The following is a 16,088-nucleotide window of genomic DNA, read 5'->3' as shown; positions in this document are numbered from 1 at the left end:
ACATGTTAGGATATAAAAATTGACTGTTACAGGTAAACTTTTAGACTACAAACACATTATTAGACAGATCTGAAAAGCATTCCCTAAGAGGGAAGCTGGTACAATTCTCATAGCTCTTTTTCTCTGAAACCACCAACCAAAGAGTCAAAAATAAAAAGGAAGAAGAAATAGTCTGAATTCTTTTGTCTGTTGTGCTCTGATCTGGAGGATGCTGGTCCTGGTGCACAAGTATATCTGTCCCACTGTTTTGAAATTATGCAGTGCAAACAGATACCTGGGTTGAACATGAAATGTAAATCATACGAGGCCGATTCAACATGTGCCAATGCTCAGCAAAGGCTGGTTGTGTCCACATTCTCTGTGAACATATTTTGTTGGAGAATAGAAGCATTTGAGAAGACATTCGCTCTCCTTTGCTAATGGGAGTAACATATGTCAAGGCCAAGAGATCCAGATTTGGCTAGTCCCCTGTAATAAATCTTCTCCAGCCACAAGCCAATAATAATAGTTAGTCCTGTGGCTCAAGTTGACGGTTCTGTGATGCATACCACAATTGCACTTAAAATAATTTGTTTTAACTTTAAAAAAAAATTGGAAATTGCATATGAGAATAACTATGTGAAAAGAACATTATTGAGGTTGCAAGGTCACTCACTCACTGAGTATGGAAATGTCAGAATTTAGGTTGTCCATTTAAATGGAGGTCATTTCAGAAAAATTTGGCAGGAGGATAGGGAGGGAAATTTGGGTCAGCAAATAGAATATTGAATTACATCCTGCAAAGTCTGGTGGGGCAAAAAGTGGAAGACAAAAGGGTCCAACCGCTCCTCTTCCCCCGTAGCAAATGATGCCCTAGCATTTAAAAATGATTAAAGGAGACTGTGATCAACAGGCTCAAGTCCGTGGACAACAAAATGAATTTATGTCTGAATTATAACCTCATTTACTTCTTTCTACTCCAGCAGATCTAGGAAGAAGTCAGATTTGGCCAGATGTATTCTATATCTGAGGTAGTGTGATCCAGCGTATAGGGCATTGGGTTGGAAAATTGAGCTAATAATAATAACCTTTCTTCATGGTGGAGCACTTTTTAGATCTGTAAGTGAAAAGTACAAAAGCATCCTCTTCAAAAATAGCAATTTTCAGAATTGAATTGATCCGCTTCTCAATGATGAACTTTATAAGATGCCAGTGTTAGTCTTTAACTGTTCCTTTAAAGTAGCTGTAAAGACCCATTTGGGTACCAGAGCTACTATTGAAAATGTTTCAATGTCCTGCTTCAGGATATCAGGGAAGAGACAAGGTGTTTGGTCTTCTTTAACAGTGGAGTTGATCATCTGTAGAAACTTAGCTAAAACAGAACTATTGTATGTTCCAATAGCATATATACTGTGTTCCGTGTTCCATAAAGCATCTTCAGGAAGTAACTGAGCAAAAGTGAACCCATTCTGTGAAACTGGGACGGTGTCCCAGTTGCTCAAGGATTTTAAATGAGATTGCTGTAATATGCAATATGCATGGGTCCATCATAAATGTTCTCCTAAATAATGCATTTCCATTCTGACTGCTTAGTACATGGAATTTTTTGCTCCCACACGATATGTAGAACGTAATTTGAATCCAGCAAATTGTTTAACAGCTGGCCCATTTTAGAAGTTGATGGGGAGGAGTTATATGTTTGACCCCACATCAATGGGCTGTTTTGTGGCACATATTTGAGTTTTAGCAATACTTCCAGCAGCAAAAGCACATTTCAGCAGTATTTCCCAATTTGATCATCTGGCAGACTGTAGTCTTGTTAGAGCTAAAGGAATGTTTTCGTAGTGCCATTATTAAAAATGTATTTTGGAGTATGGATATTATGGTCCAGTTAACTTTGCCAAATGAACAGGATTCTTGTAATCTGTAGCAGGGGATTAAACCATAAAGGAACACAGGAGACCTAGAAAAGGTAAAATATAAAATTATGGCTATCTGATGCCACAATTTCTGGCTGTTTATACTCATAAGGTTTTATTTGTTTAGGGGAGGCAGTAGTAATTACTTCAAAAAGCCAATGGTTTGCGTAAGTGAAGCTCAAAATTGGAAAGCCTGTTACTTGCCATTACAGAAAATGCTTTATATTTAGAGCCAGCTAACATGATCACCCAATACATTAAAATATAAATGTAAGAATGGCCATACTGGGTCAGACCAAAGGTCCATCTAGCCTAGTATCCTGTATTCTAACAATGGCCAATGCCAGGTGTCCCAGAGGGAATGAACATAGCAGGTAATCATCAAGTGATCCATCTCCTGTCACCCTTTCCCAGCTTCTGGCAAACAGGAAATTTTGTCACCTCACTGTTTACCCCTTTTTCCAGATCACTTATGAATATGTTGAATAGGATTGGTCCCAGTACAGACCCCTGGGGGACACCACTATTTACCTCTCTCCATTCTGAAAACTGACCATTTATTCCTACTCTTTGTTTCCTATCTTTTAACCAGTTACCAGTTCATGAGAGGGCCTTCCCTCTTATCCCATGACAGCTTACTTTGCTTAAGAGCCTTTGGTGAGGGACCTTGTCAAAAGCTTTCTGAAAAATCTAAGTATACTATATCCACTGGATCCCCTTTGTCTACATGCTTGTTGACCCCCCTCAAAGAATTCTAGTAGATTGGTGAGGCATGATTTCCCTTTACAAAAACCATGTTGACTCTTCCCCAACAAATTATGTTCACCTATGTGTCCGACAATTTTGTTCTTTACTATAGTTTCAACCAGTTTGCCTGGTACAGAAGTCAGGATTACCAGCCTGTAATTGCCGGGATCATCTCTGGAACCCTTTTTAAAAATTGGTATCACAGTAGCTATCCTCCAGTCATTTGGTTCAGAAGCTGATTTAAATGATAGGTTACAAATGACAGTCAGTAGTTCTGCAATTTCACATTTAAGTTTCTTCAGAACTCTCGGGTGAATACCATCTGATCCTGGTGACTTATTACTGTTTAGCTTATTCATTTGTTCCAGAACCTCCTCGAAGGACACCTCAATCTGGGATGTTTCCTCAGATTTGTCACCTAAAAAGAATGGCTCAGGTTTGGTAATCTTCCTCACATCCTCAGCTGTGAAGACAGATGCAAAGAATTCATTTAGTATCTCTGCAATGGCCTTATCATCCTTCAGTGCTCCTTTAGCATCTTGATTGTCCAGTGCCCCACTGATTGTTTAGCAGGCTTCCTGCTCCTGATGTATTTAAAAATTTTTTTGCTATTACTTTTTGAGTCTCTTTGGCTAGCTGTTCTTCAAATTCTTTTTTGGCCTTCCTAATTATATTTTTATATTTCATTTGCCAGAGTTTATGCTCCTTTCTATTTACCTCACTAGGATTTGACTTCCACTTTTTAAAGGATGTCTTTTTGCCTCTCACTGCTTCTTTTACTTTGTTGTTTAGCCATGGTGGCACTTTTTTGGTTCTCTTACTGTTTTTTAGTTTGGGGTATACATTTAAGTGAGCCTCTTGTATGGTGTCTTTAAAAAGTTTCCATGCAGCTTGTAGGGATTTCACTTTTGGCACTGGACCTTTTAATTTCTGTTTAACTAACCTCCTCATTTTGGTGTAATTCCCCTTTCTGAAATTAAATGTTTCAGTTTTGGGCTGCTGTGGTGATTTCTCCTGCAGAGGGATGTTAAATTTAATTATATTATGGTCACTATTGCCAAGCAGTCCAAGTATATTCACCTCTTGAACCAGATCCTGTGCTTCACTTATGACTAAATCAAGAATTGCCTCTCCTTTTATGGGTTCTAGGACTAGATGCTCCAAGAAGCAGTTATTTAAGGTGTCAAGAAACTTTGTCTGCATCCTGTCCGGAGGTGACATGTACCCAGTCAATACGGGGATAGTTGAAATCCCCCATTATTACTGAGCTTTTAATTTGTATAGCCTCTCTAACCTCTCTGAGCATTTCACTGTCACTATCACCATCCCGGTCAGGTGGTCGGTAATATATCACTACTGCTATATTCTTATTATTAGAGCATGGAATTACTATCCATAGAGATTCTACTCTACTGTTCGGTTCATTTAAGATTTAAGAACCATGAAGTGAATAATCCATTTTAAGGGGAGGGGAGGTTTTTGCCTGCTTAACTCCGGGTGAAACCTAATAACATTGTCCTGCTGTGTCAAACCCACCTAATTTCTCAGGAGGCTGAAAATCCGTAGAGGGGATAGGTAGAACATTCAGAAGACTCTAGTAAAATTAAGTTGGAAAATTTTAGGCCTTGATCCTCCTAGTTGATCTCTGTGGGCAGACCCCAGAACCCACATGAAAATCCATTTATTTTAGTGGGACCCCATATGGGTGCAGGGGTCCGCCCATGCAGGTCACCTAGCAGAATCAAGGCCTTAGAGAGTTTCTTCTGATTGATTAATGCTCCTACTGTCTCAGTCCTTACGTGCTTGTGGGTAATGGCAGCATATGAGGGTCTGTAGGGGGAGAAAGAACAAAGTTGGGAAACCTGGGCTGTGCCTGTTTGGGGGCGGGAGGATGAATAGGAAACAACAGGAATATAGACTTAAAATTGGCACTAGAATTGTACCTAGCCACACCTTTTCATTTTGCTCATATGTTGCACCCCTTCTTCACTCCATCCTGAGCCTGTATATTGCCTGCTTATACTGTAAGCACTTCAGGGAAGGGACCAGAATGAAATCCTGACATCAGTAAAGTCAGTGGGAGACTCGTGCTACCCAGGAGGCCTGAAGCTGTTGTCCTTTTAACACTCTAAACATTGACTATTAAGAGGAATGAGGAAATGAGACAATATTAATTGCAATCCACAGACTAGGGCTATTGCTGAAACTTGTTTTGTCTGACCTGACTGACATTTGAATATCCTTTTTATGTGCATGACTGCACCGAGAGCAGTGGAGTTTCCTCACTGGTGAATTTAGCCCAATTGCTTTAATCCAGCATTCAAAAAATGACATGTACTCTTCTTGAAAATTGCTGTTAAAATTGGAAATAATTTAATAGTTTCTATATGGATGGAAACTCTGTACTGATCTGGTACGATAACTAAAGACACATGGGAAAAGTAGTCACCCAAGTGCCTCGTTATGCATGCGCTCTGCCAGCTGTCTCCTTGTGACATTCATAGTCTAAATGATTGATTACATTTAAAAAAAATCTTCATTCTGGATGGGTTTACAAAATTGAACTGGCACCTATCGAAACTGAATATGAAAATGGACAGTAACATTTTTGTGCCTTTGTTAGGACTGATCATCTTTACAGCCGTAACTTCAGAGCCATTTTCAAAAATAATGCATTAGCTACTTGTATAAACTAACGCCAAATGATGGAAAAGGTAGGGACTGACAATACTGCATTTTTCCAGCTGATTTTGAAATCTTCATCTTCTCTGTTTCAAACGCTTTTCTCCTTTCTTTTTTGATACTGGGTGGTAGGGGGAGATATTAAAACCAGTAAAAATGGGGAAACTATCCACTTACTGTAAAGGCATAAGAATCTAACGCTACATCTTTCTCATCATACAATAGATTCATGAGTGTATAAAGCAATGGTGCATGGTATTTCATGAATAGTTTAACTGTCACTATATAATGTAAAGCAGAAGCAGTTGTTTTTTAAATTGAATTCTAGTTAAGATGCCGTGGAAATTAAAGCAGGCATTTAGATAATTCTAAATTATGTTGTATAATGTGAGGTGTGGGGCTCCCCCTCCACTTTGTAGAGTTTTGCATAGAGTTAGTTTTTATTTCTCTGAGGTGGCAAAATAAATGGGTGGGGTCTGGAGAAAAGGCTCTTGCTTGGGATGGGCTTGTTGCTCTAGTAAGTCTCTTGCATTTCTAATTCTCTAATGTATATAATGATGGACTCGTCATTTGCTTGTGGGTGTTGAGGTATGATAATTATATATGAACAAAAGCAGGTATGTAGAATGTTGGTCTTTTTAACACTTAATTCAGTATGGTGTGTTAGCCTGAAGGGTGAATGGCCACTGTAGCCATCCACCCCCTGTTTCATGTGCAACTTTTTATTAAATGCATTCTCTTGTCTGTAGTCGAGGTAAGTAAAAGTGAAGTCTGAAGAGCTGATGCCTGAAGCACATTCAGTTTTGTAAAGCATTAAATGAAGCTTTTAAGTGGTCAATGGTGCATGTGCCCCCCTGTAAACAAGGCATTTCACAGCAACCATTGAGGCAATGGCTTGGGACTGATGATCCCCCTCCCCACAAGAAAGTGATGAGTCAGTAACTTGAGCTTTTTCCAGAAACTCATCTGTACCCATTGAGGTCTTTATAGAGAGCTCACTGCAGCCTTCATCAATCATAAGGCTGGAGATATTGGCTGATGCATAGCGATGAAAGTAGGATAAATGAACACTTGGCTCTGTAGTTGTTCAGAAAGGTCAAAATCTCAAGGAAATTTAAACCTGAATATTCAAAAACTCTAGTCTACAGAGAACCATAATATGCCATTTCTGTGGCTCTTTCTACTCTTCTTAATGGCTTGATGAAATATTTATCATTCATTTGTATTCACAGTAATAATAGCAGTTGAGCTGTAATTTCTTCTGTATGCATTTTTGTTATATACATGTAGTAATAGAAACCAGCAATGGATGAAGTCAGCAATTTCTACTAGTCCCATTCCCCTCCTCCTCAACTGTCTCCTGATCACTTTCTGTATCCTATATTCTTGGTTCCTTCACTTCCTTCTCCTCCCCCTAATAACATCTGTTTTCTTGCTCAATCCCCCATTGTTTTTCTACAGACTCTATTATTTTACTATCTCACAATACCTTATTGAGAGCACAATACAAGATGTGGATTAAAGCTGCTCAGTAATAGGCAGCTTTATGGAACACCATTATAAACAACAGGAGTTTCTCAGGTCTTTCAAATGAATTTTGATATTTTTATACTGAATGAAATAACCATAATAGCTTTGTTATAATCTGTGCAGTTTTCAACAGTTAAATTAAATTCAGAACCCTCTGGAATGCTTATGTTTGCCAGCTTTGGTGTGTAGATTTCTTTTAAACTGGAATGCTAAATGAAATTGCAGCATTTGGGGGTAGGCAGGGAAATGATGCAATACATCTTATGAGGTGGTGGGAAAAACTCAGGGCCAGATTCTCTGCTGTGGGTGAGATCTGTTTGCTACAGCAGAATGGGTGGTGTCAGGGAGCTGGTTAGGGCTCCCTGTTTGTCCTTCCGCCTTTCTCCCAGACAGGTTAGAGCAGCCTGGGGGCAGTTCTAACCTTTGCCAACTGGTAGTGATCTCAAGGGGATTATTTATTAGCTGGGGATAGCCAATGCATGCTGTGCTCTGGCCACTCCCTCTTTTACGTCCGTGTCCTAGAGTCTAGGCACTGTGGCAGTGTAGGATGCTACTATTCTGGTTCTACTCCTGCTGAGAACTGCCTCTCATTAGAGAATCTCCTGCAGAGCCAATGCAGTAGTTTCCGACTGCTTCCTGCTGTTTACTGTCTTTTTAAAAAATGTATGAATTTGGCGGTGTGATCTTAGACACTCTGTAATGCACAGCATGCTAGTGACCTAAATTCAAACACAAGAATCAATAGGCAGCAGGAGAGTAGGCAGCCTACGTGGAAAAACCAAGCACTGAGTTGTTGATGTGCACCAGGGAGATCATAACACAAAGTGGCAATGGTACTTTCAACCCACTTATCAGAAGGGAGATGAGACAGATTTTTTTAAACCCTGCCCCTTCTAGAGCCTTAATGGAGGAGATGATGAGGGTGGGGTAGAAAGGTGCAGTGTGAGCCGCTATAGTCCTAAACACTCACCATAAGTTCTTCTCTACGTTTCCTGGAGGTCCTTCTCTCCCCAGATCAGTGTGTGCAGAACCAGTATTCAGCCCTAAGTCCTTCACATACATGAACACAACATGCTTAAAGGGCAGTGATCTCATGTATGGTCTACTCCTGCACTACATATTTATATATATTACATGGTTTTAGTAGTAAGATTGTCCTAAATAAGTTAGAAAAATGTCATCCTTTTTCAGAGGTCATTCCTAGACAAATATATCTCTTGTTGTTTGGAACATAAATATTAAAATTGGAATCATTGCTTTATTATGCAACTTGCAAAGCTGACTCTGTAGTAATTTATAATAATATTTAGAAATTTATTATAATTAAGAGAACTTTCCTCAAAGGGCTTAATTAGATCATTGAAGTTTTTTAAATATAAAGCATTGATCAGTACATTACAGGAAATAGTTAGTGACTATATTTAGTTCATTCAATTACAGTTGGTTTCAGTGTTTGCTTTATTATTACATTGCTATTTATTTTGGAATTCAGCGTCAGTTTCTCCTGTAACTTGACTTTATTTTTACTTTATGTATCCAGATTTTTTTTTGAGGCTATTGAAAATAAATGAAATTTTATTAAATGCTTCACCTAGATTGAATCTTGGGTTATGCTGGCCACAAGCTTTGATTAACAGAGTATTTCGAAGTTTTGTGGCCTGCATGTATAGGGTGAAAAAAGATCTATGTTTTATAACTGGAAGGCAGGGTCTGAGACTCTTAATGACCATGTGAATAGGGAAGGTATAATAGGATTTTTTCGGTCAGGAGAAGGAGTATGGTAGAGAGAAGAGTGAGCATTGGCTCACAGTAGAATGATAAACAGGGTAGTTTCTGAACTGTTACTCCTAAGGGAATTCTGTGCTACTGTGCATGGGCAGAATTTATGTCTCCCACAGATTTCTTTGCTTCCCACAGAAGAATAACTTTTTTTCATGGGGAAGCAAGGGGAAGCCACAAGATTGGTCATGCAACCCTTCCCAGCAGTATGTTTCGGGTGCCCAAGGCAGCCGGCAAAGAGGTGGTGCAGGAGGCGGGACTGGGGAAGACCTGACTCCTTACTCGGCGCCGGGCTCAGCGGGTAGTTCTGGCTGGGCTGGGAAGGATGGGACTTCCTCTTCCTCTACATGGCATGTGGGGCTGGGTCAGACCCACCCCCATATTTCTCCCACAGCTGCAGGAAGCTCTGCCAACTTCCCCTTCCTCGCTTCCTACACCCATTTCTCCTCAGCTGCAGGGGGAGGGATCCTTGTACAGGGAGCTGCTGCCCCATCCGCCCAACCCCTGTGCAACCAGAACCCCTCATACCCAGACCCTCTTGCCAATCTTCACCTCCCTGCACTCAGAACTCCCCCTTGATGAGCCCCACTACCTCTGCACTAGGGTGAACAGACAGCAAGTTTGAAAAATTGGGACGGGGGTGGGAGGTAATAGGAACCTATATAAGAAAAAGACCCAAAAATTGGGACTGTCCCTATAAAATGGGGAGATATGGTCACCCTACCCTGCACCTAGACCACCCCAGCAAGCCACCCGCACCTGGATCCCCACCCCACTGAGCCACATTCTCCCAGCATCTGGACCCCACACTGAACCCCTCACACCCAGACCCCCCACTGAGCCCCAACAGCCTTCACCTGGACCCCCTGCAGTGCCTCATTATCATTGCACCAAGAACCCCCCAACAAGCACCTGTGCATCCAGACACCCTCCCCACCCTGCACCTGGATCCCCCACTGAGCCGCCCGCACCCAGATTGCCTCACACAGAACCCTCTCAACCCACACCTGGATCCCCCCCTGCACTAAGCCCCTTCGTACTTGGATCCTGCCTTGCTGAGCCTGCCTGCCCACTCCTCATGCACCTGGCATGGAGAGATGGGTGTTTCTGGGGCAGACCCAGTCCTTGCGATGTGTCGGGATTGGGTGCAGTTTCACCTCTGAGTCTGTGTCCGGGGTTGGGGGGGGCTGTGCAGTGATCTCCCGCCTCTGTGCAGAGAGTGGCCTGTGCTCCCCAATGCCATGCTGGAGCCTTCACATTTATTTGGCAAATAAAAATTGCAGAATTTTTAATTTTTTGACACAATGCCCTCAGGAGTATGATCAGTATATGGAGAATGAGGTGATATGCTGTTTTGTCTTAATCATAACAAGTAATTGGAGAGGAGGAGGGTAGAGTCTCTGGTCTGCACACGGAAGGTGAGAGATAAGGTTTTGGTGTCTCTACTTAACAATGACTAGGTAAACTGGAGGATAGTTATAGGCGATATGTGATGTGGGGAGTGATTTGCAAGGTTTTGTAGCCCATGTGTGCAAATGCAGGCTAAAGTGGAGAGGTGTATGAAGAGTTCTGGTCTATTGACTGAGGCTGCGGATGCATACAGAGGACAGAATTATGATTATTTTTAGCGTATTCGGTGTGTGGCATTTCACTTGTGTATATTTAGTTAAAATATTTTTACCTGTGAGTGTACATTAATATATATATATTACCTTCCCTTTATTGTTCATCCTGATACTTTCAAATGCTTAGACTTTTGTTTTTTAAATATAATATTGCTTGGTATATACAGTATTTTTTAACTTCAGTGTGAAATAGTCATCTTTAATTAAAGTGAACAGTCTTTGCTACATTCTTCAAAACAGTAAAGGCCTATAATTCAGTAAGCATATTGACTTCAACTGGAGGTGCCTTTGCCTATTCAGTTGCAATAGCATTTTTATTAGGGGTGAGAATTTAATTTTTGGAATCTTTGGGTTCAGAATTTTTAGGCAAAATTGTATTAGACACCCATTCTGAATCTATGTATTGAATCATATCACACAATTTGTATCAAACAGTGACTTGTTTATTTAAAAATTGACTTGACTTCTGATTAACCATTTCATCAAGTGTGCTTTTAAACAATTCATGTTTAGGAGGAGGAACATGACCCCAGGATTGCACTAAATATGGGAAAACTTCAAATAACTCAAATGCAGTGTCTCTTTGTCTTAAATATATTAATTCCTCAGATTTGTTTCCCCAGTACTACGACTTCATGAGTTCAGATCACAGGGTCATATTTTTGGCACCAAAACCTATTGATTAGCTAGAAGGGAGTAGTAAAGTGAAGATGAGAAGTTATTTCAGCCAATTGCATTATGTTTGACAATCCACAAATGTGGTTTGTGTGTACATTCCTCTTGCTATGTACAAACAAAAGTGAAATCATTTAAATTATATCTTTGCTTTTTAATATTCCTATTCTGTTTCCTTTAAAAAAAAAAAAAAAAAAAGGGTTCCATGTTTGTCACGAAGGTCACAGAAGTCTCGGAATCCTTGACTTTTTGTGACCTCCGTATCTTATGCAGTGGCCAGTGCGGATGGCCTAGGAGCAGCCTGAGGAGCTTGGGCAGCCCCTGGGCCAGCCACACCGGCTGCTGCTGGGGCAGTTTTGGGCCCACCCCCCAGCAGCAGGAGTTTGGGAGTGTGAGGGGCTCAGGGCTGGGTGTTGGGGTTTGGGGCAGTGCTTATCTGGGGGGGGGAGCTCCCCGGAAGGGCGAGAAGAACTCCCTTCCCTCAGCTCCTAGCTCCACGTGCGCACTCCACCTGCGGGCACCACCCCTGCAGCTCCCATTGACCGCAGTTCCCAGCCAATGGGAACTGCAGAACCAGGGCTTGGGGCGAAGTGGAGGCAGCAAGTGGTGCTAGGAGCTGGAGGTCCCCACTTCCCAGGAGACAGGTAGGGAGTGTGCCCCAGTCCCACCAACCCCCCATCCTGAGCACTCGCAGTGCCCCCCTGGGCTGTGGCCCCTTTCCCCCCCGAGTACCTGCAGCACCCCCAGAACCTCCCCTCCTCCCCAAGTTTTAGTCAGGGGTATATAGTAAAAGTCATGGACAGGTCACGGGCCATTAATTTTTTGGAGCTACACTGATTTCTGCCAGCTGACAATCTGACCTGATATTAGTGAAGACACTCAAGACAGTGGATTGATTCCATTTTAAACAGGAGTAATTCCATTAACTTAAGGAGTTGCTTCTGACTTACACTGGTGTAACTAATATGAAAATTAGGCCCCTTGAGCAAAAGTCTTAGTGAATTATATATAATTTATGCTCTTTATAAATAATGCTCTTGATAATTTTATGCTATTGAGAGTTAATTTTTCATTGGTTTTTGTAGTTGTAACTTAATTTTGATTGTTGCTAATCCATTAATATTTGTAAACTAGAAAATCCAAAAATAGTAATTTGTTAGTGAAGCTGTTGAGTGAATATTTGAGTAGTGAGATATTATTATCTATGTTCTCAATTGTACAAAAGAAGGTGTAGAATTAGAGGGAGGAAATTTTAGGATTTTTTCTGTTCAGAGACCGTATTTTTTAAAAAAATGTGGTTTATAATAGTGAGAAAAGGCGGTGAAGTAATATCTTTTATTGGACCAATTTATGTCAGTAAGAGAGGCAAGTTTTCCAGCTTACACTGAGTTCTTCCAAGTTTTGACCTGAAGAAGAATTCTATGTAGGCTGGAATACTTGCCTCTCTTACTGACAGAAGTTGGTCCAATAAAAGATATTACTTCACCTGCCTTGTCTCTCTAATATCCTGGAATCAACACACCTACAACAACACTGCCAACCACAGTGCTTTATAATAGTGGCAGTAGTAGCATCAGATGAAGGATAGGTCATTACACGCTGCTATGACAGATGGGCAATGCAAAACAACAAGAGATTAACCTTATTTTACAATTTATTTTTAAAGTAAACAAAAATGAATGGCTTAATGAATTGAACTCTGAGCCATGATCAGCCCTTTTAAAATGACCCCCAACAATTCTTTTTCCTCTCTCTCCTGCTCCTCTCTGTTTGTTTATGTATTGTTAAAATAGTAAGACTGTTAAAGGACACATTTTATATACCTGCACGAAAGAAGTGTATACAGAAGTATATGGTGTCCTTCTAAATGAATACCTGATAAGGTAATAGATTAAATATTTGAGGACAGATTTCCAAAGTGTGGTGTCAGTTTGCGTGTTCTTAATGACTTGCTCTCACAATTTTTGCATCATATCACTTGTTGCATACAGTGTAAGAATTTACATACACACCCTACACAAAAGTTGAACACATTGAGCATTACTGATTTATTCATTTTGTGTGCACAAGAGAGTGCACAAAAATTGCACACATAGCTATGCATGTACAAACAGAGCCCCTTTGAAAATTTGGTCTTCAGTGTATAGAAGATGTCAACCAATAGACAAATGACTTGTCAAATTATATTTTCAAATACCATATTGAACATTTTCATTTAAAACAATGGAACCCTAGTAAATGGTCTGGAAAAAAAATAAAGCTGTTAAAATGGAAAAAACAAACAGAGATAACCAAACTTATTGTACTAGCAAGCATCATTAGTTTAATCTAGGAATTGATAGTGGACTCATATACAAAATTAATAAGCAGCTTTATGTTCTGTGGAATTGCTTGTAATTGGAAAGTAACTATGGTTACCAGGTTAAAGAAATTATGACTTGATGAACAGAAATAGATGGCAAGAGCCTGATTTTTTTTTAAATAGCTTAAAATCAAGATGTAGATCTATAAGACAGTGATGGCTAATAAGGTTCAAATATTGAAGATAATGTTGGATTTATTCATTGTGCCACTTGTGCTAATATAGAATCTGTTCTTTCAAATCCTCATTTGATGTAGCATGGTTGTGACGGTGTTTATCTGGGTTTTGTTCCTCTATGGTATGAGGCTCTGTGCTGACAATATGTTCTTTTAATGTGAAATATTTTCTTGCTAATATTTTCATGTTGATTTATTACTGAATGAATGAAAATAAGCTCAAACCCACACTTTTCATACTGAGGCCTCTTGTTGTTTCCATTTTAAACCCACCCCCCACAAAGTTTAGAGATCTTGGGATAAAGTAATAACGTTTTGGGTTTGTGGGTTTTTTTTTTTTTTAACATTCAGGCGTATTGCGGGGAATGATGAAAGTATAATTGACTCATATCCGTGTGGGGCTGAATAAAATATAGGGCCAAATTCTGCTTACTCATTCAAGTAAAGCTTCATTAAAGGCAGTGGGACTGTGGGGAGCGCACTTAAAAAGTTCGTACTGATTTTAGAGAGATTGTGGGTTTCGGGGAGATTCCTTTAACTTAAAATGTGAAATAGTGCTAGAATCAATAATAGCTCTAGAATCAGAATGAATTTTTATGTGCATCCACTGAACCTGGGTAAGTATAACCCTCTACCCTTTAGTTGAGGTCACTGAGCAGAATTTGGCTCATAGTAACACCTTCATTAAAAGCTAACCATGTCTCATAGCAACAAAGTGGCTAATTTTCCTGCAATATCTCTCTATAGCAGTTAAATATTAACACTAAAGATACTGAGTAAAATTTGCAAAAGTGCCTAAGTCCCTTTTTCAAAAGTGACTTGGAACTAAAGAACCGGTATCCCATTGACTTTAAGGAGCTCTTAAATGCTTAGGAAAATCAATAGGACTTGGGCTCCTCTGTCATTTGCATGCTCTAGAAAATTTTACTCATTGGCTTTCACACACACGATTAATTTATTATATCTGATTATTATTATTATTATATTAATGTACTTGTGCTACAATATGTTCATTAAATGACAATACAGAGGGAAACTTTATGGATCCATAAACCTCCTTAAAATTCATAAATGTAATTAGTCCTAGTCCTCTGCATCAAGAGATGCTTTTCCAAGAAACCAAACAGAGCGGGCCACAAATGAATATGATCCACTGTACACTATTAGATTTTCAGGGCCAGAAGCAATGAGACAAAAACTTTGTGGTCGTCTTTCTCCATTTTCAAATGTAATTGAAAAAGAGAAAATAGCAGAAGCTGCAAGAATAACATTGAGTAGGTTTGATCATCTTGTTTTACAGCATAATCAACCATGACTACAGAATCGGGATCAGACTCTGAATCCAAGGATCAGGACCAAGACCAGCAAGAAGCCCCTGCTCAGCAAGGGACAGCTGGGGCACAACCTCAAGACCACCAGCAGCAGCAGCTCAGTGAGGAACATCAGAACGCGATAGACCAGTTCTCTGCTGTGGCAGCACACAGTACCCCTGTGAAAAAAGAGCAGGCAAGTGAACCATTTCTAGGTTTGGTGAACGTGGTTGATTAAATGCTATCTTATTAACTAATCACTAGGAGGTAGCCTGTGGTTTAGTCAAAACAATTTTTTTTTCTGAATTAAAAAGTTCCATTAGTTTGACAGTTTTTGCAGCTTTTGCTATATTGATTGACTGGTCCTTAGGGCTTAAAAATATTTTAGTTCACAGTCAAGCAATATCTTTTGGAATTAATGTCAGATCTCCTACCTGCTGCACTTAATTTCAGAGTCCAATGTTATCCTTAAAGGGAGGGGAAAACCCTTCAGTGTTTCACTGCATCAGATCACACTAATATTATTTTAGAAACTGAAAGTTTATAGGATTTATTTTCATGCTGACACCTGCTGAAAACTGATGCTTGTTTTGTGTGTGACCCATGTAAAATCTCTGAGGTCTTTTAAACCACTATAGTTCTAAAACAGGGGTTCTCAAACTGGGGGTCAGGACCCCTTGGGGTTGCAAGGTTATTACATGGCGGGTCGCAAGCTGTCAACCTCCACCTGAAACCCTGCTTTGCCTCCAGCATTTATAATGATGTTAAATTAAAAAACTCTTTTTTTATATATTTATAAGGGGGAGTTGCACTCAGAAGCTTGTTATGTGAAAGGGGTCACCAGTACAAAAGTTTGAGAACCACTATTCAAAAACAATTGCACTGTAATTACTTTTAAGCTGTACTGTTTTAGCTATGAGGAGGAGTTAAATGGTTATTCTTTTTTATTCATCTATACATTCATTATAGTTGTGAAAAATTATTATATCAAAATTTTATCTCACCCTTTCTAGTCAATAGGTCAGGAGTGCCAACAATTAGCTTTAGCAGATAAGAGACCCTACATTAGCTTCAGGTGTCTGGAAAACACAGCTCTTAGTGTCCTAGGGTTAATGACACTTGTCTAATCTCATTCATCTTTGAAGTATGGAATAGAAATCAGTTTAAACCTTTTAATACTATTAAACCTTTTAACAAGTTTGGGGCATTGCCTTTGAAGTGAGGACACATTATTTTTAACTGGACAAACTATAAGTTCGAACATACATTTAAAGCATTCCTAGTGACCTATGACTGCTTCTTTG

General features: G+C 39.8%; 1 protein-coding gene across 23 annotated transcripts in view; it reads left to right on the top strand.

The window, feature by feature from the left end:
• Nucleotides 1-16,088, top strand: part of EPB41L3 (erythrocyte membrane protein band 4.1 like 3) — a 208,717-nt gene that overhangs the window by 102,046 nt on the left and 90,583 nt on the right. For 11 of the 23 annotated variants that reach the window (XM_045003924.1, XM_045003937.1, XM_045003935.1 and 8 more), the window contains exon 2: nt 14,796-14,980. In XM_045003924.1, coding sequence (XP_044859859.1) covers nt 14,796-14,980 — 185 coding nt within the window. Of the gene's footprint in view, nt 1-11,395; nt 11,581-14,774; nt 14,981-16,088 lie in introns of those variants that run through there. The other 12 variants (XM_045003934.1, XM_045003932.1, XM_045003929.1 and 9 more) reach the window with 2 other exon arrangements.

Source organism: Mauremys mutica, chromosome 2 (genome assembly GCF_020497125.1).
Source record: "Mauremys mutica isolate MM-2020 ecotype Southern chromosome 2, ASM2049712v1, whole genome shotgun sequence".
NCBI lineage: Eukaryota > Metazoa > Chordata > Testudines > Geoemydidae > Mauremys > Mauremys mutica.
Note: the sequence above shows the minus strand (reverse complement) of the source record. Positions and strands in the feature narration are given on the sequence as shown.